The sequence below is a fragment of the Schistocerca serialis genome, chromosome 2 (genome assembly GCF_023864345.2).
Source record: "Schistocerca serialis cubense isolate TAMUIC-IGC-003099 chromosome 2, iqSchSeri2.2, whole genome shotgun sequence".
Taxonomy (NCBI): Eukaryota; Metazoa; Arthropoda; class Insecta; order Orthoptera; family Acrididae; genus Schistocerca; species Schistocerca serialis.
In genome coordinates this window covers 454,425,842-454,449,686 of record NC_064639.1, presented here as the reverse complement: position 1 = coordinate 454,449,686, position 23,845 = coordinate 454,425,842, and the positions used below count along the sequence as shown (strand labels likewise).

The window sequence follows — 23,845 nt, the reverse complement described above, 5'->3', positions numbered from 1 at the left end:
TCCTTTGACCACTGGGGTTCAATACCCATCAGACCATCTAGTCCGACTCGTCAGTCGGCAGGACTCAGCAGGACCAGCCCTACCTCTGAGGATGTCCTACGTAGTATTGGACGAAACGTTAGGAATAGAAGAATTCCATGGACCACGGCCATATAACCCGGAAGAATTATGAACAACAGTACCATCTTGTCGTGAAAGCCTTCATTGTATGACTTACGAACAGTGTTCAAATGGCTCTGAGCACTATGGGACTTAACATCTGAGGTCATCAGTCCCCTAGACTTAGAACTACTTAAACCTAAGGACATCACACACATCCGTGCCCGAGGCCGGATTCGAACCTGCGACCGTTGCAGCAGCACTGTTCCGGACTGAAGCGCCTAGAACCGCTCGGCCACAACGGCCGGCTTACGAACAGTGTTCACTCACATTATGTCGACTCGTAATTAAACTTAATTGCACCTTGTGTCTCCTTGTCAAATGTCAGAACGGACCGAAAACAAGACTCCAAAAAATGACAAATTTTTTTCCCAATTTTTATAACGAACAGTGGGAATTGACGTATGGGGTATAAAATTTACTAGTCAGAGATAGTTTTGAAAAAAAAAAAAAAAAAAAAAAGCTTCAGGTCTGATCTACTTGAGAAGCGAATTCTTCCTTCCTTCCTTCCTTCCTTCCTTCCTTCCTTCCTTCCTTCCGTTCTTGCATATTGAAAATGAAATACATATCAAATAATAGCTTAAACTGATACTTAACGCTGGTCAACAAGAACATTATGACCACACGCCTACTATCGATGTCAACACGCCCAGGCGATAACAGCGTTACATGGCGAGGAATGATTGCTAGTCAGACAGACGCAATGTGCATGTAGTATCAGTGAGAGTGCTGTCTGTGTGTAGAATGGGGATGGTACGCGATCTGCGTACGATCAAGGGTAGACTGATGGCCCAGAGGCTCAACACTAGAATTTTGGGAACTGCACGACTTGGGTTGGGTTGTTTGGGGGAAGAGACCAAACAGCGAAGTCATCAGTCTCATCGGATTAGGGAAAGACAGGGAAGGAATTCGTCCGTGTCCTTTCAAAGGACCATCCCGGCATTTGCCTGGAGCGATTTAGGGAAATCACGGAAAACCTAAATCAGGATGGCCGGACGCGGGATTGAACCGTCGTCCTCCCGAATGCGAAAAGAGTTGCACGACTTGTTCGGTGTCCGAGGAGTAATGTGGTGTCTTCAACACATGGCGAAACCAAGGTGGAAACATGTTCAGACGTCGTGAGGGTTGGTTGGCCACCACTCTTTAGAATGCACATCAAATGAATCCTCAATTGCGAATAAGGACTATTATGAGCTGTCAAATGGAATGACGACAATGAAAAGTTGTGCTGGACCGGGACTCGCGAGAGGTTTCCTTACCATTTGGCTATTCGTGTACGACTCACTACCAGACCCAAACTTCCATATGTCGTCGACCAAGCATCTACGATCTGTACTCACACATCCATTATGTTTATCCCCGTACAGATCAGACATTGTACTTTAAAGTCGTTTGCTCGGTATCAGGAGATAATAAGATATTGCAGTGCCTGTGTTATTCTGATTACTGTGCAAAGTTCCTTTGGACATGCCCCAATACAGATGTCGGACGTCGTAGGCTGGGCAGACTGGTAAAACAGGAAAGGCGACAACTGTGGCTGAACTAACATCAGACTGGTGCTGGGCAGACTACAAGCGTGTCTGAACACAGAGTGCACGGACCACTTCTAACGATAGGCCTCCGCAGCTGACGACCTATGCTTGAGTCAGCACACTGGACTCGCTACAACATTGGGAACTATGACTGAAACGGATACTTTTAGGTTATGGTTTTAGGGCGCAAAACAGTTACAGTCATAAACGCCCATTCTGTGGCCTAGTGAAGGGTAAAAACAGGAATTTAAAGCAACAGCAATGGAAGCGAAACTACCCTTGGGAAGCGGACAAAGGTCATGGAGAAGGCAGGTCCGTGGGTGAAGTCAAGTTGGCGTCGTACCCCAATTTGCCAACAAAGTTTTAGGAAATTGGAAGGAAAGTGAATATAGCAGTTGATGGAAGCAGACTCCCGGTGATAGTCAAGAGGAAGGGCTGCCTGCATAGCCTAAATCCAAGGACGCGTCGAAAATAATGGCATGGGCTGGATGAGCAGGCATGGAAGACATGACTAGTGTAATGACTCAGGACAGATCGCTGATTGGACAGCGGAGGTTCAGCAGTCTCAGCATAAAGGCTCTCCATGGACGCAAAACGCAGTCCACAGTGGTGGACAGAATCTAGACGCCGAAGAATAGACGGCCGTGCAGTGGAGTAAACGAAGCTTCCATAGTCCAATTTGGAGCGCACTAAGGCTCGATATAGGCGGAGGAGGAACACTCCATCTGCTCCCCAGGAGGTACCACTCAGAACACGGAGTGTGTTGAGGGATCCCAGACAGCATGCCGAAAGATATAAAACGTGGGAAGACCAGCACGGTTTTCTGTCAAACACAACTCCTAAGACTTTGGCTACGTCCGCGAATGGAAGGTCAACAGGGCCTAGTTGTAGGGAAGGGGAATGAAACTCATGTTCGACGCTAAAAATTTACACAGACAGTCTTACTGGGAGAAAATCGGAAGCTGGTTTTGATGCTTCATGAGTGGAGGCGATCGAGACATCCTTGAAGACGACGTTCAAGAAGGCTGGTCAGTTGAGAGCAGTAGAAGATTGCAAAATCGTCGACAATGAGGGAGCCCAAGACATCGGGAAGGAGACAATCCATAATTGGTTAGGTTAGTGTTGTTTTTTAACGTCCCATCGACAACGAGGTCATTAGAGACGGAGCGCAAGCTCGGGTTAGGGAAGGATGGGGAAGGAAATCGGCCGTGCCCTTTCAAAGAAACCATCCCGGCATTTGCCTGAAACGATTTAGGGAAATCACGGAAAACCTAAATCAGGATGGCTGGAGACGGGATTGAACCGTCGTCCTCCCGAATGAGAGTCCAGTGTGCTAACCACTGCGCCACCTCGCTCGGTCCATAATTGGATTTATGGCGATGACAAGCAATACAACACTTAGCACAGAGCCCTGGAGCACCCCGTTTTCTTAGGAGAAAGTATGCGATAGTGTTCACCCGCACCTTAAATGTGCTCTGTCATAAATTTATCGATGAAAAGGTGTAGCCGACCTCGAAAGCCCCAAGAGAACAGTGTGCGGAGGATGCCTATCCTCCAACAGGTATCGTATGCCCTCTTCAGATCAAAAAATATAGCTACCGTTTAGTGTTTCCTGAGAAAATTGTTCATTATATAAATAGTGATGGTCAACTGTGGAACGATGCTTTCGGAAACCGCATTGGGCTGTTGTTAAAAGGTTTCGGGACTCCAGCCACCAGCCTAAGCGGCAATTTACCATACGCTCCAAAGCATTACAAACACTACTCGTGAGAGAGATTAGGGGATAGCTGGAGGGTTTCCCAGGTTTCAGAACAGGAATGACGATAGCTTCCCGTCATCATCTTGGAAAGGTACTGTCGACCCAAAGTCTATTATAAAGGCGAAGGAGATAGCACAGATTAGGATATGATAGTCGCAGCAACATTTGAACGCGGATACCGCGGTCTAGGGGTAGCGTCTTTGATTCATAATCAAAGCGTCTTCTGTCTCGGGTTCGAATCCCGCCGCTGCCTAAATTAATAATCAGCACTGGCGGCCGGCATAAGAAGTCACCGTCATTCTGCCAACGGCCTTGTCAAAGAGGGTGGAGGAGCGGACAGAGATTTAGGGCATTCTCGCCCTAGGGGTGGGAAACTGCCCCCAAAGGCGGAAGAATCAGCAATGATCAACGGCATGAGGATGCAGAAGGCAATGGAAATCACTGCATTAAAGACTAACGTGTATTCACAGGACAGGTGGCCTGTAATTGAAGTGTCATGAGATTCCGGAATAGTCCCGCATTCGGATCTCCGGAAGGGGACTGCCAAGGGGGAGGTTATCATGAGAAAAAGGTTAAATAATCACCGAAGGGATAACGTTCTACGAGTCGGGGCGTGGAATGTCAGAAGCTTGAACAAGGTAGGGAAACTAGAAAATCTGAAAAGTGAAATGTAAAGGCTCAATCTAGATATTGTAGGGGTTAGCTAATACTCAACGAATCACAAGAAGAGGAGGTATACTTGGAAAAGGCCTGGTGATACGGGAAGATTTCAGATTACATCATGATCAGAGAGGGATTCCGAAATTAGATACTGGATTATAAGGTGTACCCAGGAGCAGATATAGACTCGGATCACAATATAGTAGTGATGAAAAGTAAGCGGAAGTTTAAGACATTAGTCAGGAACAATCAATACGCAAAGAAGTGGGATACGGAAGTATTAAGGAATGACGAGATACGGTTTAAGTTCTCTAAGGCTATAGATACAGCAGTAAGGAATAGGTCAGTAGGCAGTATAGTTGAAGAAAAATGGGCATTTATAAAAAGGCCCATCACAGAAGTTGGGAAAGAAAACTTAGGTACAAAGAAGGTAACTGCGAAGAAACCATGGGTAACAGAAGAAATACTTCAACTGATCGATGAAAGGAGGAAGTACAAAAATGTTCCGGGAGATCAAGAATACAGAAATACAAGTCGCTGAGGAATGAAATAAGTAGGAAGTGCAGGGAAGCTAAGACGATATGGCTTCAGTAAAAATGTGAAGACATCGAAAAAGAATTGACTATCGGAAGGACAGACTCAGAATGCAGGAAAGTCAAAACCTTCGGTGACATTAAAAGCAAGGATGGTAACATTAAGAGTGCAACGGGAATTCCGCTGTTAAATACAGAGGAGAGAGCGGATGGGTGGAAAGAATACACTGAAAACCTCTTATGAGGGGGAAGATTTGTCTGATGTGATAGAAGAAGAAACAAGAGTCGATTTAGAAGAGATTGGGGGTCCAGTATTAGAATCAGAATTTGAAAGAGCTTTGGAGGACTTAAGATCGAATAAGGCAGAAAGGATAGATGACATTCCATCAGAATTTCTAAAATCATTGGAGGAAGTGGCAACAAAAGGACTATTCACGTTGGTGTGTAGAATGTATGAGTCTGGCGACATACCACGTGACTTTTGGAAAAGCATCATCCACACAATTCCGAAGACGGCAAGAGATGACAAGCGCGAGTATTATCGCAAAATATGCTTAACAGCTCATGCATTAAGTTGCTTACAAGAATAATATACAGAAGAATGGAAGAGAAAATTGAGGATGCGCTTTGGCTTTAGGAAAGGCAAAGTCACGAGAGAGGCAATTCTGACGTTGCGGTTGTAATGTAAGCAAGATAAAGAATAATCAAGACACGTTCATAGGATTTGTCGACCTGGAAAAAGCGTTCGACAATGTAACATGGTGCAAGATGTTCGAAATTCTGAAAAAAGTAAGGGTAAGCCATAGGGAGAGTCGGGTCATATACAATATGTACAGCAGCCAAGAGGGAATAATAAGAGTGGACGACCAAGAACGAAGTGCTCATATTAAAAAGGCCTTTCGCCCCTACTGTTGAGTCTGTACATCGAGGAAGCAATGATGGAAATAAAAGAAAGGTTCAGGAGCGGAATTAAAACTCAAGGTGAAAGGATATCAATGATACGATTCGCTGATGACGTTGCTATCCTGAGTGAAAGCGAAGAAGAATTACATGATCTGCTGAACGGAATGAACAGTCTAATGAGTACAGAGTACGAATTGAGAGTAAATCGAAGAAAAGCGAAGGTAATGAGAAGTTGTAGAAAGGAGAAGTTGTAAAAATGAGAACAGCGAGAAACTTATCAGCATCGATGGTCACGATGTTAAGGAATTCTGCAACCTAGGAAGTAAAATAGCCAATGACGGACGGAGCAAGGAGGACATCAAAAGTAGCCTAGCAATGGCCAAATGGGCATTCCTGGCCAAGAGAAGTCTTATTAATATCAATAATTTGAGGAAGAAATTTCTGAGAATGTACGCCTGGAGTACAGCATTGTATGGTAGTGATACATGGACAGTGCGAAAAGCGGAACAGAAGAGAATGGAAGCATTTGAGATGTGATGCTACAGACGAATGTTGAAAATTAGGTGGATTGATAAGGTAAGGAATGAGGAATGAGGAGGTTCTGTGTGGAATCGGAGAGGAAAGGAACATGTGGAAAATACTGATAAGGAGAAGGGACAAGATGATAGGACTTCTGTTAAGATATGAGGGAATGACTTCCATGGCCTAGAGGGAGCAGTAGAGGGTAAAAGCTGTAGAATAAGACAGAGATTGGAATACATCCAGCAAACAATTTAGGACATAGCTTGCAAGTGCTTCTCTGAGATGAAGAGCTTATATGTATGTTGACACAGTGCATAGATAACATTTAAAATGAATGACGAATATAGGATAGGCATTGGAGAAGCTCTTAGCACAGGAGAGGAATTCGTGGCGGGCCGCATCAAACCAGTCAGAAGACTGAAGAGAAAAAGAAAGAAAGAAAAAAAAAAACCATACAGTACCAGAGCAGAAGAGCGAGAGGAGGAGAGTGCATGTCCGAGTTCCCGCATTAAAAAAAACGGCATTATAGCTTTCGCGATTTTGAGAGGAAAAATCAAGAGGTTGCTCTACCGCTACCCATTTCTTCGGGAGAAAGGCTGGTGTGTAATTAGAAGAGCTCGAAATCTCAGTGAAGTGTCGACCCAATGAGTTAGAGATTGCGACTGGGTTCACTAAGGTATCCTGTCCGACAGTTAGCCTGGAAGTCGGAGAAAAACTGGACGTGCAGGATATCCGTCGGATTAGACTCCAACAACTGATGTGGGAATGAAGGTATTAAAGGGCGGTAAAGAAATCCCAGCTTGTCTTCTTGCTATAGCGTATGATACTACGGCATTGCGCACGTAACTGCTTATAGCGGATACAGTTGGCCAACGTAGGACGATGGCGGAAAACGCGAAGAGTATGTCTCTGGTCACATATTGCGTCACGGCACGCCTCGTTCCACCAAGGAACTGGGGGGCGCCGGGCAAAGGGGAGGTACGAGGTATTTAACGTTCCGCGGCTGTAAGAATAACTTCCGTAACATGAGTGACCTGTTCGTCGATGTTAGGAAATTGACGGTCATCAACTGTTGATAGAGGGGAGAAAAGTGTCCAATCGGCTTGGCGAAACTTTCAGCGTCTTGGGCGCATAGATGGCAGTTGTGGCTGTGGAAAGGGAAAGACGTACAGCGACAGCTTGGAAGGAACTGTGTAAGTGGATTGGGTGATAATGGATAGTATCTTGGAGAAGAATTGTAAGTCCCACATGTGCTGGAACGCCAGCAACAGGGGGAAATCAAACTGGACTGATTGGAAATGAGGGAAGACAAAGCGATCATGGGGACTTAGCTTTGTTTTCTGAAGACAGAATATGACCAGGGAGTAGGATCTTAAGAGGATCGGCAAGTCATCGCGATTGGAGCGAATTTCGCGGATATTCCAATGGATAATTGATGTAGGGTGGACGAAAAAAGGAAAAACCTCACCACAGTTGCCATCAACTCAGGAACTACTGAGAGCTGGTGGCCGGCGGCGTGGAATGGCATTCAGCCAGACGCAGAAGATCCTAATCCATAGGTTGTTCGGGGGCAACTCCTGCCGCCAGTGATCGGCTGGTTGATCGGCCGCCAGCAGTGTGGCTCAGCGATACAGAAGATGACCGAGGGTGGCTACTGCTGGGTGGCACTGCAGAAGAGATACACCGTGGCGGAGAACGAGAGGAACTGTTTTTCTTATGAGCCTTCTTGGAAGCAGGACGTTGAGATGAAGGAGGAGTTGATGGTTGAGAGATCTGGGTATGGAAAAAAAATCTTCACGAGTAGGCTCTTTTTTGGAAGCCAGGGTGTCCGATTGTGGGGCCTGCGATTTAGCAAGAGCTGATGAAGTTTGAGCCTTAGAGTGAGTGGGTGATAGTGGGGAGGTTGAACAGGCGATCTCTGGGCTGGCCGATCTGACGACCGTCGCGCTAAAGGTGAGATCACAAGTCTGCATGGCTACCTCCTTAGAAGGTCGAGGAGAAGCGAAGACAGTGCTGTATTTACCTGCAGAGAGCACAGCGGGTTTTCTACTAGTGATTAATTTACGAGCAGCAAAGGTAGACATCTTTTCCTTCACTCGGATTCCCTGAACAGTTCGTTCATCTTTAAAAACAGGGCAATCTCTTGAGGAAGCAGCGTGGTCGCCCATACACTTGATGCAAGGAGGGGATGGGTGTGGACAATCACGCTCATGGGTAACGCATTTGGCCGTTTGGAACACGACTGACTGACTGACTGAACGTCTGACACTGATACCAACGTGTAGGGTTGGGAATGCAAGGGCAAACTGAAATTTTCTCATATCCCATTTTAATGTTCGATGGAAATTGAACTCTGTCAAACATCAAGAAGGGAGTGAGGCTCTTTACCAATTCCTTTTCAACCCTTTTCACTACTGGATATACGGCTGTTACTCCCTGATCAGCCAGGTGGTTTTGAATATCGCCAGTTGATAATCGTCGAGTGATTTCGTATAAACCACTCCAAGCTATGAGTTTAAAGTACGGTGCCATTCCACCCAGACAGAGAAGTTGAATTGCAGTGTAGTTCAGAACAATTTTTGTGCATGGAGGGCACTGTCTGTTTCTAACAAGGTGCCACTTCGTTACCAGCATCTCTGATGGGGCGCTCCTTCCTAGTGGGGGGGGGGGGGGGGGGGGGGGGAGAGGTGGCTCTCAGGGCACTCCTGTCTTAGGTGATTGTCCACATCTCAGGTCACAGCTCCCCAGAAACGGATGGAGGGACCAATCGCCATGTTCGGAAGGTACCAGCTTCGTTTATTACCCCTCCCTGGGCCTGGCCTTTACCAGGGGTATGTACGTGTCTTACTTATCTACCCATGGCGGGGAATTACGCGTTATCCAGTCACCGACTACGCGCGGGTCGGCTTTCAGACACACACAGGGAGGAAAGAAAGAAAAAGGGAGCGGCAAAGAGGAAAGGAAGCGGCAAAGAGGAAAGGAAGCGGCAAAGAGGAAAGGAAGCGGAAAAGAGGAAAGGAAGCGGAAAAGAGGAAAGGAAGCGGAAAAGAAAAGAAAAGAGAAGAGAAGAATTCTCAAATGTCGCAGTGAAAAGAAGGTAAAGAGAAGAATCGAGGAAAGAGAAGGACAAAATAAGGGTAGATACTTGACGCTGTAGACATAAAAGAAGAGACACCACTTCAATCATTCCCAAGTGTACGTCTCCGGATGTAGGCGTAAAACATACTCCCAAAGAGAGGGAGAAGGGGAAGGGAAGGGGCGGGGTGGTGGAGGGGGGAGGGGAGAAGATCGCGGACAGTCAGGGATGTGGAAGGGCAAGGTATGCAGCGTGGAAAGGAAAGAGCCGCATGAGCTCAGGATCCCTTGCTCTTGCTCGCCATGCATGTGTCCATAAAAGAGTTGTGGACCACGAGAGGGGGGCGGGGAGGGACACGTGACTACAATCGGCACTGGAAGTTAGCGCAGTTGTAGAGCGTTGCATGGTTTGATGAATCCAGATCTCTTCTTCATCATGCCGATGGGAGGGAGCGAGTCCGTCGCCTTCAAGAGGAACAGCTCCATGGCACCTGTATTGCAGGATGGATACAACCCGGTGGCGGCTCTAGGGAACATTCACGTGGGCATACAAAGGTCCAGTGGAGCTCGTTCAAGGCACCATGATGACCAAGGAGTACCTTACAATGGTTGCAGACCACGTACACCCATCATGACGATCATGTTTCCTGACGGCAGTGGTATTTTTCAGCAAGATAATGCACCATGTCGCAAGTCTAGGAGTGTGAGGAAGTAGCGAGTTCCAGTTGATGTGCTGGCCCCCAAACTCAACAGAGCTGAAACCGATTGTACACGTCTTGGATGTGACTGAACGTGGCGCCAGAGTTCATTGGCCCTTCCTCGGCATTGACGGTAATTAGGTGACTTGTGTGTGCACATGTGGTGCCAATTCACTCCCAGCGATCTATCAAGGCCGTTTTTCTTCCATTCCATGACGCATCGCCGCTGTTATCCGGCTGTTAGGTAGATGGTCATGATGTTCTGGCAGATCAGTGTTATGATGCAATGTGCTTTCAGTTTTTTTTTACTGCGATGCATGTAACAGATGTAGCTTAATAATAACCATGGAGACAAAATTAGCTAATCGCTGAATAATGAAATAAAGTTATTTCAAAAATGTAACAGAAAATGCAGGAAAATGACTACCCTCAAGTGTATTTGTTGACTTGTATCTACAAAACACTATATTGTCACATGAACATTTAACTACACATTAATTTATGCATTACACATTCTGGTTTACGGTTACTTGCAGTGAGAACAGTATCTAACGATTAGTAAGAATCTTCGCTGTATTAATATGATATTATGAAACTAAAAGCTCACCTGCACCGTCGCCTTGGCCATACATGCCAAAGCCACGAAAATCTTCTCTCTCAGGTTCAGTCTACTGCCAATTCCCACCACTACCGTGATCAACAGTCTTAACTGCAAGAAAATAAATAAGGTAAGAACAACATTTTATGTTAAAGCAAAACTGTGTTGACGCAGACTCTGGTGTAGTTTGCAAACATATCATATTGTATTGTATTGGTTCAGTCGCTATCACAGTTTGCGCTTCCAAACTTCCTGTATGTCGAGGCATCTGTAAAGATATTGTACGCGATCCTCGCACAAGTTATGTGCCTATGAAGTATTTTGTAATGTATTATGATACACCTGTGGTGAAACTTCCTAAATTTAATTAATGAACTCTCTGGTCCGGCCTAGTGATCCAAGGGCTGCTTACAGACCTCAGTGTCTTTCTAAGGTCTCGTGGGACGTCAGTATAAAGCGTAATACAGTTAAGGCTCCTATACATAGGCGGACGAGTCTGCCAACCCGTCTGCCGAGGTCTGCCTCGACCAGTTCGCTTGTGTGTGGGTGGTTCATGTTCGGGTCCACGGTTCGACCAGTAGACCTCTACATAATTGCCCCAACTGCTACCTGCCAGCAACCACTCCATCACTGCAGGCAGGTAGGGTCCACAAGCAGTCGGCAGTGTCCACACACGGTCCGACAGGTCGCTGGAGTCCCTACAGCTATGGCCTGGCGCCTTTAGCACACCACTCTCCCGGGCCCTTGACGTCTGCAGTCATAAACCAGAGTTGCTAAAGTCTGTCAACTGAAGAGAGAGCAGGGATTGTGGTAAAGGAAGTGGCCTGTTCCGGAAGAACGCTACAATTAATTTCCCCATCATCAGTATGAACCGACATGCAGTGATTTACATAAAAACTGTTCCTTTGCGTTTCTGTATTAGTTACTAACTTACGTACCCCCTTGTAGCGTTGACGCATTCTGTGCAAAATAAACACTTAGTGGACGTGTCTGTACTCTACATTGCCATTGCACGCTGTGGGATGCTCCATATAACTTTGCGAAACAGCATTTATTTGCTCCTTGTGACCTAGTCGAGTAGAGAGAGAGAGAGAGAGAGAGAGAGAGAGAGAGAGAGAGAGAGAGAGAGAGAGAGAAGACTCTGACGTTCACATTTCTCCTTCAACTACTCCCTCAATTCATCTCAGTCTGAAACAATAGCCAATAGGTACAGAGGCAGACATTATAAAACTTAAGACTTGGAGATCCTATGACGCCAGTGACAAATTTTGTCACATTATTTATTTATATACTTTACGCCCACATTGGTACACAAAATTCAGACAACATACAACAGAATATACAATGAATAAGTTTAGTTTTTAGCAGTCAACAGTTTCTCCCTTTCCAAAACCACTTCACTCGGAGTGATCTGACGACTCTGTCTTCTGCAGATATGACATACTACTTTCGAACTGATGTTTTGAATGTCAATCGTATGTTTTTGTTCTCCATTGGCGAGAATGGAAGTTTTCAAGAAAATAATGCAGCTTGTTACGCTGTTGGAAGTGTCTTCAACTGGATAATAGGACGACTTTGAAATACTTCCTTCCTGATCCTATTTGCCAGGATATTAACACAGCTCAAGCTCTATAAAGACCTTTTTATTGTCAAGTTCCAGTAATGAAGTCAAGTTCCAGTAATGAAGTCAAGTTCCAGTAATGAAGTCAAGTTCCAGTAATGAAGTCAAGTTCCAGTAATGAAGTCAAGTTCCAGTAATGAAGTCAAGTTCCAGTAATGAAGTCAAGTTCCAGTAATGAAGTCAAGTTCCAGTAATGAAGTCAAGTTCCAGTAATGAAGTCAAGTTCCAGTAATGAAGTCAAGTTCCAGTAATGAAGTCAAGTTCCAGTAATGAAGTCAAGTTCCAGTAATGAAGTCAAGTTCCAGTAATGAAGTCAAGTTCCAGTAATGAAGTCAAGTTCCAGTAATGAAGTCAAGTTCCAGTAATGAAGTCAAGTTCCAGTAATGAAGTCAAGTTCCAGTAATGAAGTCAAGTTCCAGTAATGAAGTCAAGTTCCAGTAATGAAGTCAAGTTCCAGTAATGAAGTCAAGTTCCAGTAATGAAGTCAAGTTCCAGTAATGAAGTCAAGTTCCAGTAATGAAGTCAAGTTCCAGTAATGAAGTCAAGTTCCAGTAATGAAGTCAAGTTCCAGTAATGAAGTCAAGTTCCAGTAATGAAGTCAAGTTCCAGTAATGAAGTCAAGTTCCAGTAATGAAGTCAAGTTCCAGTAATGAAGTCAAGTTCCAGTAATGAAGTCAAGTTCCAGTAATGAAGTCAAGTTCCAGTAATGAAGTCAAGTTCCAGTAATGAAGTCAAGTTCCAGTAATGAAGTCAAGTTCCAGTAATGAAGTCAAGTTCCAGTAATGAAGTCAAGTTCCAGTAATGAAGTCAAGTTCCAGTAATGAAGTCAAGTTCCAGTAATGAAGTCAAGTTCCAGTAATGAAGTCAAGTTCCAGTAATGAAGTCAAGTTCCAGTAATGAAGTCAAGTTCCAGTAATGAAGTCAAGTTCCAGTAATGAAGTCAAGTTCCAGTAATGAAGTCAAGTTCCAGTAATGAAGTCAAGTTCCAGTAATGAAGTCAAGTTCCAGTAATGAAGTCAAGTTCCAGTAATGAAGTCAAGTTCCAGTAATGAAGTCAAGTTCCAGTAATGAAGTCAAGTTCCAGTAATGAAGTCAAGTTCCAGTAATGAAGTCAAGTTCCAGTAATGAAGTCAAGTTCCAGTAATGAAGTCAAGTTCCAGTAATGAAGTCAAGTTCCAGTAATGAAGTCAAGTTCCAGTAATGAAGTCAAGTTCCAGTAATGAAGTCAAGTTCCAGTAATGAAGTCAAGTTCCAGTAATGAAGTCAAGTTCCAGTAATGAAGTCAAGTTCCAGTAATGAAGTCAAGTTCCAGTAATGAAGTCAAGTTCCAGTAATGAAGTCAAGTTCCAGTAATGAAGTCAAGTTCCAGTAATGAAGTCAAGTTCCAGTAATGAAGTCAAGTTCCAGTAATGAAGTCAAGTTCCAGTAATGAAGTCAAGTTCCAGTAATGAAGTCAAGTTCCAGTAATGAAGTCAAGTTCCAGTAATGAAGTCAAGTTCCAGTAATGAAGTCAAGTTCCAGTAATGAAGTCAAGTTCCAGTAATGAAGTCAAGTTCCAGTAATGAAGTCAAGTTCCAGTAATGAAGTCAAGTTCCAGTAATGAAGTCAAGTTCCAGTAATGAAGTCAAGTTCCAGTAATGAAGTCAAGTTCCAGTAATGAAGTCAAGTTCCAGTAATGAAGTCAAGTTCCAGTAATGAAGTCAAGTTCCAGTAATGAAGTCAAGTTCCAGTAATGAAGTCAAGTTCCAGTAATGAAGTCAAGTTCCAGTAATGAAGTCAAGTTCCAGTAATGAAGTCAAGTTCCAGTAATGAAGTCAAGTTCCAGTAATGAAGTCAAGTTCCAGTAATGAAGTCAAGTTCCAGTAATGAAGTCAAGTTCCAGTAATGAAGTCAAGTTCCAGTAATGAAGTCAAGTTCCAGTAATGAAGTCAAGTTCCAGTAATGAAGTCAAGTTCCAGTAATGAAGTCAAGTTCCAGTAATGAAGTCAAGTTCCAGTAATGAAGTCAAGTTCCAGTAATGAAGTCAAGTTCCAGTAATGAAGTCAAGTTCCAGTAATGAAGTCAAGTTCCAGTAATGAAGTCAAGTTCCAGTAATGAAGTCAAGTTCCAGTAATGAAGTCAAGTTCCAGTAATGAAGTCAAGTTCCAGTAATGAAGTCAAGTTCCAGTAATGAAGTCAAGTTCCAGTAATGAAGTCAAGTTCCAGTAATGAAGTCAAGTTCCAGTAATGAAGTCAAGTTCCAGTAATGAAGTCAAGTTCCAGTAATGAAGTCAAGTTCCAGTAATGAAGTCAAGTTCCAGTAATGAAGTCAAGTTCCAGTAATGAAGTCAAGTTCCAGTAATGAAGTCAAGTTCCAGTAATGAAGTCAAGTTCCAGTAATGAAGTCAAGTTCCAGTAATGAAGTCAAGTTCCAGTAATGAAGTCAAGTTCCAGTAATGAAGTCAAGTTCCAGTAATGAAGTCAAGTTCCAGTAATGAAGTCAAGTTCCAGTAATGAAGTCAAGTTCCAGTAATGAAGTCAAGTTCCAGTAATGAAGTCAAGTTCCAGTAATGAAGTCAAGTTCCAGTAATGAAGTCAAGTTCCAGTAATGAAGTCAAGTTCCAGTAATGAAGTCAAGTTCCAGTAATGAAGTCAAGTTCCAGTAATGAAGTCAAGTTCCAGTAATGAAGTCAAGTTCCAGTAATGAAGTCAAGTTCCAGTAATGAAGTCAAGTTCCAGTAATGAAGTCAAGTTCCAGTAATGAAGTCAAGTTCCAGTAATGAAGTCAAGTTCCAGTAATGAAGTCAAGTTCCAGTAATGAAGTCAAGTTCCAGTAATGAAGTCAAGTTCCAGTAATGAAGTCAAGTTCCAGTAATGAAGTCAAGTTCCAGTAATGAAGTCAAGTTCCAGTAATGAAGTCAAGTTCCAGTAATGAAGTCAAGTTCCAGTAATGAAGTCAAGTTCCAGTAATGAAGTCAAGTTCCAGTAATGAAGTCAAGTTCCAGTAATGAAGTCAAGTTCCAGTAATGAAGTCAAGTTCCAGTAATGAAGTCAAGTTCCAGTAATGAAGTCAAGTTCCAGTAATGAAGTCAAGTTCCAGTAATGAAGTCAAGTTCCAGTAATGAAGTCAAGTTCCAGTAATGAAGTCAAGTTCCAGTAATGAAGTCAAGTTCCAGTAATGAAGTCAAGTTCCAGTAATGAAGTCAAGTTCCAGTAATGAAGTCAAGTTCCAGTAATGAAGTCAAGTTCCAGTAATGAAGTCAAGTTCCAGTAATGAAGTCAAGTTCCAGTAATGAAGTCAAGTTCCAGTAATGAAGTCAAGTTCCAGTAATGAAGTCAAGTTCCAGTAATGAAGTCAAGTTCCAGTAATGAAGTCAAGTTCCAGTAATGAAGTCAAGTCACATCTTTTTGCAGCTGTGGGAAGCACTAGTAACAGCATGGCTTCAGATACTTGTTAAAAATTACGAATTCGTAATCGACTTACGAACACCTTGCGTAGAACCTGCGAACGGTGCCTACTCGACTGAGGGTTAATTATTTGAGTGTTGAAATGCTCTTAACTACAGAAATGTTTCTTAGTTATAACTTCGAGTAACTATTGAAAACATATAAATTTGACGACTTTTACTTACCACTATTGCCGTGATGAGACAAGCCAGGGAAAAGGATACAACGTCTCCTTCCAGATCGCTGAATTTTATCTGAGTGCCTGTTATCCCAAACAGAATTGGCTCAAAGATCATCCAAAATATTTCGAACGCCGTGGCCACTGGATTCTGAAAGTGAAAAATACAACATCTCAACACTAATGTTTTAAGTGTTGACAATGTATACAGGGGGATTAAAAAAGTAACCATTAATTTCGACAGACTGTAACTGCACAACAGCTGACGTGTACGACAGAGACAGTTGCCGTCTCCAGTTCGTCTGTCTGCCTGCAATGAACAAGATCGCCGAGCAATACGGAGGGACAACGGATTCCAGCTTACGAACGTAATGCAGAAGATGCCTGAGCGACAGCGGTGAGGATCTTTGATGAACTTTCTCTGGATACCACCAAACAAAGATCACCAACAAATCGAGTACTCGGATCTCCTCGCAAAAGACGCAACGTCCAAAGGCAGTTACATATCACCAATGTTAAACTACCTGGCGACATCCCTCAACTTACAGCGAGCGCGTGTAACTCACGGACGTAGAGTAGAAAGAACAACAGTGTAGAAGCCATCAGCACTATGAAGCCATTCTGCTCCCTCCCCTATCCTCCTCATGGAAGAACATTGTGGTTTGCAGAGTGGACATGCGGTAGACTATGAAGAAAATGTTAAGAAGGGTTTAGAATGTCTCCAAATTCTTTGCGCGACTCAACATTAGGTGATTTATATCCCATTCCTTTCATGTGAGTAGTATCGCGTACAGCAAGCAACTCTGTGCAAGAGACTAAACAAGCTGAAACAAGAAATTCCCCCAGCTATCACCACTATCCTGGCATCAGAAAATGCAACTTCCAAAATTATGACTAGCTTTTATAGCTTCTGTTCCATATCATTGACTGTGTCAGTAAATAATGTCATACTCGATCATCAACCACACTCTACACGCGTCAGAAAAAAAAAACCTCTGGTGGCAAGGGGCTGACATTTTAAAATGCGTACTGACTATAGCGATATAAATTTGGAACAGATATGACTTATTATCTGAGAAAGGGAATAATCTTGGGTATAAGATAACTCTAGAATTCCAGGTGCTGAAGTCAGATTTGTGGAAAGGAGATGACAATCAAAAACGACCGATAGAAGTGTCGCATCCGTAGTTTTTGAGGTTGTAAGGATGTTTGGCCATAGTTAAGAAGATATTTCGCCTTAGTGTGAGGCAGTCTGTGTGTAAAGTTGTTGCTGAGCGATGAAGGGTCCGCGCGGGATACGGTGGCCAGTGCGCAGTGATAAGTTTTCGTCCAAAGTGCTTAGCGAGGAGATTCGTTTGTCCGGAAGGGGAGGCCAGCATTGTTTGTCCACGTTCGGCCGGTCGGCGACGCGGTTCATTGGCAGAATCCAGGCGCACTTCCTGTCATGTTTCTCAAACGATATTACAGAAATAGTACAATTAAAAATTCGTTTTTGCTTGCTTATAGTTTTATATGTCAGCTTCATGATGATGTGCCCATCATTTCGTCAAGGACTGTCGTTATTGTGATACTTGCATTTAAGTAAGACACTGCCTGAAATTAGAACAAGTTTGCAGCGAAAACTGAGGGTCGCTATGAATTTGAGTTTGGTGCATATAACATATGTTGCTCCATATGAAATTTAGCTAACATATTGACTTTTTCTTTAGACTTGAGTGGAGGTCTCTGTCCGTCACCAACCTCGAGCCGCGCGATCTAAGGCGCTGCAGTCATGGACTGTGCGGCTGATCCCTGCGGAGATTCGAGTCCTCCCTCGGGCATGGGTGAGTGTGTTTGTTCTTAGGATAATTTAGGTTAAGTAGTGTGTAAGCTTAGGGACTGATGATAAGATTTCACACACATTTGAACCAATCTCGAGAAAACTGACCTGATGTAGCACATACATATGTGATCGCATGCACCAGCGAGAAAACCAGAATGAAATATCCACAACATTCCTCATGGTTCATAAACGACTTGTGATATCGAAATGAGATTTTGGCAAATGATAGCACGCGAAGAGGAAAGTAATTTGCAATATGATTATTATGCAAAGCTTTCTTACCCACCCTGTTATTCTACTAAGTAGAAATTTTTTCGATGAAAGATTGCAATTTTGAGGACTATCGACAACTACTGAAACGAGAAATGCTGTGAATTTTGGACAACATAATTGAATACATTACAGGTTTATATGCTTTTTCATAAGCTATTGACCATCCTTATCCTCAATTCCTCACTTAATGAACTTACTAAACCAATGTTCCACAATTCTCTCGCAGTTATGTAACACCACAGTGTTTTGGAGAAAGAAGCAAATTTTAACATGTCAAGAAAAGAAATGTAGGTTTCACTCAAATTAGCCCACTCATGACGCTTCTCGGGAACTACCAAATGGTTAAAAAGCCAGGGGAAAATAAATCGCTGCTTCTGTTGCATTTTCAGCGGAATTCCTTTTAAATACTCACCAAAAGAGAGCTGACTGTAAATCTTTCTGAATGATCACCATGCAAGTACGGGCCTGGAAGCGCTCCACTTAATATTTGCAAACTTATATGAATGCAGGCTTCAGCTTAGAACGGCTTTCCCCCTCCAGCGCCTGCACACAGCCCCCCCACTACTAACACACTCCCTTGTATTCTCTATTGATTGTGTATCAACTAGCCACGTTATTGATTGATTAATTAACTGAGAGGGTTTATGGGAAAAAAAACGGCGAGGTCATCAGTCCCGCGATTCCAAAGTTGCTCACAGAAGAAAGAGGGTCCCTCTAAAAGTGGGCGGATCCAGACAGGGGAGTCAAATTATAAAATAATGAAGTTGAAACACAAACTGTAAAAGGCATGAAATGTGAGACCAAATCTAAAAACTGGAAAAAAGGGCGGTCTTTCCTTGTGGGGCGGGGTCATGGGGCCCCAGATCGAGAAGACATGAAGAAAGATCCCAACCACAACCACTCTGCTCTTGCCGCAGGAGTAAAGCAAATCTTATATCTGAAAATAGAAGCCACTTTCGCGGGGGAAACTCAGGACCAGTTCAACCATCCGTAAATAGTCTGCTAATATTAAAATTGAGGAATCTGGAAGACCATACTTAGCAGGAAGGGACAAAAGAAGGAGACATTCCACCAACATGTGGGATGCTGTCAGTCTGGCTCCACAGCTACATTGTTGGGAGTGCTTCGTTACGCAGGAGAAACAATGGGTGAGCCTGGTACGAAAATGTGTATACGGCATAAGACAGTGGACTCCTTCCAAGAGGAGCAGAAGGAAGAGCGCCAAACTGCAATAGACTTCTTGATTGCGTGGAGTTTATTACTATGAGCAGTAGCGCACCAGATGTCATTCTACTTTTGGGCAAAGGAAGATCTGACGTAGATCCGTCTATCTGCAGCTGAAATCATGAAGGGTAGCGGTGGTATGCACCTGCCTCAATAGCCAAACGGTCAGCCAGTTCATTTCCTGGGATGCCTGCACGACTGGGAACCCAGAGAAAGGCAACTGAGCAGGCGGCACAGCCAAGGGCAGAGAGATCGTGGATAGCGAAGACCAAAGGGTGACGAGAGTAGCATCGGTCGATAGCCTGCAGGCTGCTCATTGAGTCTGAACGAATTAAAACACTTTGGAGGGAGGCCTGAGAAACAAAATGGAGGGCTCTGTGAATGGCTATAAGCTCTGTTGTGAACACCTACACAATTCCGGCAATAAATGGTGTTCTAAGCCAATAGGACTCGTGAAAGCGTTTCCCACCTTATCGATTGTCTTAGAATCTTCAGTGTAGAAGACAGTGGCCCCTGGAACTCTGCAAAGATGGCATGTAAAAGACGCCAGAAAACCATATGGGGCGACAGAGACCTTAGGACCTTTGAATAGATCAGTCCTAATCCACGGTCTAGGCATCATCCAAGGGAGAGTATGGGAGGAGATACATGGTGTGCATTCCAGTGAGTGGAGATGCAGATCCCAACGGGGGGAAGTGAGACGCATGCTAACTGACACTCCTACCTGTGGCCAGTTGTCAGGAGGGAGACATCCCTTAGGGCTGGCACTCAGCAGATGCTACTGAGTGGGAGCTGCACCAGATGCAAAAATCGTCGATATACAATGCCAGGGTAACCACAGGCCCAACTTAAGTTACAAACCCATTGACGGCTATGAGAAAGATTGTGAGACGTAACACACAACCCTGATAGATACTGTTCTCCTGAATACTAGGGATGCCGAGTGAAGTGCCAATTTGAACCCAGAAGAGCCGGTGAGATAAAAACTTGTGGATAAAAATAGGAAGGGAGCCACAGAAGCCCAAGTCATGGAGGGTAACTAAAATGTGATGTTGCCAAGCCATGTCATATGACTTATGTAGATCAACGAAGACTGAGACAAGGTATCAGCAGTTAATAAAAGCCTGTCTGATTGCTGTTACTAATCTGAGTAAGTGATCATTTGGAGAGCGTCCTGCCCAGAAGCCACACTGATAAGTGACAAAAGGCTCCGAGATTCGAGTACCCAATATAATCTGAAGCTAACCATTTCTCGAGCAGTTTATGATGTACGTTCATCAGGCTACTCGGGCAGTAGTTGCCGAGAGATGTTGGGTTTTTCCTGGGCCTAAGGACGGGGATAACTATACTGTCTTGCCATTGTGATGGGAAAGCACACACGAGCCAAATTCGGTCGAAGACCCTGAGGAGATGTTGCCTCTGGGGAACGTCCAGGTGTTTGATTATCTGGTTGTGGATGGAATTTAGGCCTGGGGCCGTGTCTAATGAAGAGGTACGACCCTCCAAGAAATCTCATTCAGTAAAGGGTTCATTATAGGGCTCAGCATGGTGCGGGTTGAAACAGAGGGGGGTCTGTTCAACTCTGCGTTTCTGCCAGTGAAAGGTAGCAGGATAGGAAGAGGACGCTAATGCTGTCGCAAAGTGTGTCGCGAGGTGTTCTGCAAGAACCAACGGATCAGTACACAGCGCACATTTGAGGTTGAGACCCCAGACAGCTGACTGTCGCTGGCGGCCCAGAAGGCTATGGAGCTTGGACCAAACCTGCGATGAAGAGGCATACGTCCCCAGGGAGGAAAAACAGCGCCCCCAGCATTCCTTTTCACTCTGCTTAATAAGGTAACGAGCCTTAGCATGGAGACGCTTAGAAGCGAGGAGGTTGATCTGCGAAGGGTGTCGTTTAAATCACTGCAGCGCCCGTCGGCTGTCCTGTTCAGCGACTGCTACATCCTTGGTCCACCATGCTACCAGTCGACGACGAGAGGGACCTGTGGATAGGGGGACAACCAGTGCCAGCAGCATGAAGAATAGTGGCAGAGGCTCCTTGCACGACCGCATCAATGCAATTCGAGAGGGAAGTATCGAAGGGCCCTGTGGAATGCCCAGTGTGGGGGCCTGCCTGCATGGCGGCAGCAGGGGAACGATAGAATCACTGGAAAGTGGTCACTGTCATGAAGATCATCATGGGATGACCAATGTAGGGAATCCTAACTACTATTGCTTCCAGATTGGTACATGTTGGGATCCAGGCACTAAGGAGATCTAAGCAAACCAAAGTGCAGACCCTGCCAGATGCTAGCCCCAGACCGCCATGGTTCCGACAATGTGCTATAACCAGGAAATGTTGGAGAGTGGTCATCACAGAAGTGCGTTTCTTGAAGAGCAAGACAGAATGCAGAATAGGAGGAGACAAGTCGTATTTCCGATAGGTGACGACAGTATCTATAGCAATTCCACTGGATGATGTGTGGCGAGAGTTCAGGCAAGACAAAGATGCCGAGTAGAGGTCATATTCAGAGATTGGTGAGGAGTAACAGACCCTGGGACATTGCCAAGATGATCACAGATTGGGTGGCAGAAGCAGCTTTCATTAACAGGGAGCCTGACCACGTCTTACTAAGGGATTCCACTTCACCAAACTTGTCCTCGATATTCTCCACAAAAAACAATGATTTTCTGGCGGTGAATGTGTCCCCATCCGTCCCAGTACAGGCGACGTTGCGGGGAAGGTGTTTCATTCCAAGACGGCGAGCCTGGCCCTCTTCCCATGGTGTAGCCAGGGGAGGGAAGGCTGCCGGATCATATGAAGCACCTTTCAATGGTCCTTCACCATTCAAAGAGATCCATTTGAGAACGGCCAGATTTTTGTAGTTTTATGCGCTTCATGCGCCAAGCATCCACACTGATACCATCCACTCTGCTCAGGGTCTCTCCCCTTGGGCCGCGCCTCCCAGCCACAGCAAGGGCCGCCTGGATGGGAAAGGCAGGAAGAAAGTTAGATGGTTAGAGGAGGGGATAGTTATTGATAGGGCCGGTAGGAGGGGATGACACACGCACATGCACAGATACGCGCGGGGGTGGGGGGGGCATACAGGAGGAAATGTACAGAGGGGAGGAGGAAATGAATGAAGAGTGTAGAGGTGGACGAGATCGACAAATGAGTGAGTGGTAGGAGGGAGATGCAGGAGGCTGGTGCAAGGTTAGAGGGGTATTGGGATAGTGGACAAGGAGGAGTGGGAAGAGATGGATAGAGAGGGGGAGGTCGACATGGACTGGTGGAGAGGGAGGAAGATATTGTCAGTGTGAGTGGGCAGCAGAGATGAACAAAGAAAGGTTGGGGGGGGGGGGAGGAGGTGGTACACAGGCAGAGCGGGGAGGAGGAGATGGACATTTAGATGTGGGAGGATGGACACACAAGGAGAAGGGTCAGATGTGTGCATTATATGTGTTGAACACGTACATACGCAAAGCTCTGGGTAAAAGCTAGTTCTTCCGTGTCTTTAACTGCTATTATTGTAGTAATATGGTTATTCTTATCAGAATAGGCAGTAAACCGTTACCAGAAACAATGGATCAAATATACGTACTGACATCACAGGCAGAAAATAACGAGATAGAGAAAGTATGTGAGGACAGGTAATTGAGTGTGGAAAGGGAGACGATAATCTTAGGGGATTGGAACGTGGTAGTGTGGAGAAGGAATAGGAGAGAGAGGTAGAGGAGAATCTGCTGCAGTCTTCGTTGACTTTTCTGCTGCTTATGATACAGTAGACCACCAACGATATCTCACTAAAGTCAATGAAATAATAAACGACATTAGACTGAGTTACGTGTTAAGAGGCATGTTGTAGAATCTAAGATTCTACGTAATCGCCAAAGGGAAGAAAAGTAGCTGGAGGTACCAAAAAAATAGTTACGGCTAGGGATCTCTTTCCTCTGTTCTGAACAATATACACATAAATGACAAGCCACACCAGCCAGGAATAAAACCATTCGTATATGCAGACAATATCGCCGTCACTGCTCAAGGAAGAACATTGAAAGGAAACTGACAGTACTTTGGAAACCTTGGGGAACTACTAAGAGAAATGAAACCTGCAACCTAATCCAGGAAAAACTCAAATAGGCTATGTGCATTTCATCTGCCTAATAGAGAAGCCAAAGACAGTTCAAAATAGAATGGAGAGAACTTAGATTAGACCACTGCACCAACCCAAAATACTCTTACTTGGGAGTCAGCCTAGGCCACGCACCCATTTATAGTAAAAATATTGCATTTTCCTAAAGGGAAAAAGATGTGAGCTACAAACAAAATTATACGTAAACTATCAGCGTGGGGAGTGTGCCCAGCCTGAAGTTCTTTGTTTACCCCCAATGCAGCTGTATAATATACGGCACCCGTGCGGGAGGCGTCTTGTCACTACCACGAAGTAGACGTTGCTTTAAATGAAACTGTCAGGATTGTTACAGGGAAGTCAGAGCCTGGGGCCATAGCACCACAGGATATCAGAATCAAAATAGACGGCGAAATTGAGGAGAAAACGACAAACTGACACACAACACTTAATGTACAACAAGCAAACAGTTCCCACTCCCCGTAAGTCTAGGAAGAGTTTTTATCCAGTCGAGAGTACCGTTCGAAGACGAGACCCACCGTTTATCTTTATGACTGGACACACTGCTAAATATAAACCTGCGCCCCCAAAGAGGAAATAACACGAGATCAATATCTACTGTATAGCACGTGCAGAGCACTGACTAGACTAAGAACAGAAATCAAAAAGCGTAAAGTAAACACTTAAGTGGGGCTACCCTTAATATGACCAGTAAGAATGCAGAGAAAAACAGAAGTCTGAACATTCGCT

The 23,845-nt window shown here is 44.5% G+C and overlaps 1 protein-coding gene across 2 annotated transcripts in view; it reads right to left on the bottom strand.

Moving 5' to 3' along the window:
* Positions 1-23,845, bottom strand: part of LOC126457340 (sodium/hydrogen exchanger 9B2-like) — a 372,728-nt gene that overhangs the window by 4,391 nt on the left and 344,492 nt on the right. For both annotated transcript variants that reach the window (XM_050093554.1, XM_050093556.1), the window contains 2 exons: positions 15,672-15,815; positions 10,449-10,550 (listed from right to left, as the gene is read on the bottom strand). In XM_050093554.1, coding sequence (XP_049949511.1) covers positions 10,449-10,550; positions 15,672-15,815 — 246 coding nt within the window. The remainder of the gene's footprint in view (positions 1-10,448; positions 10,551-15,671; positions 15,816-23,845) is intronic.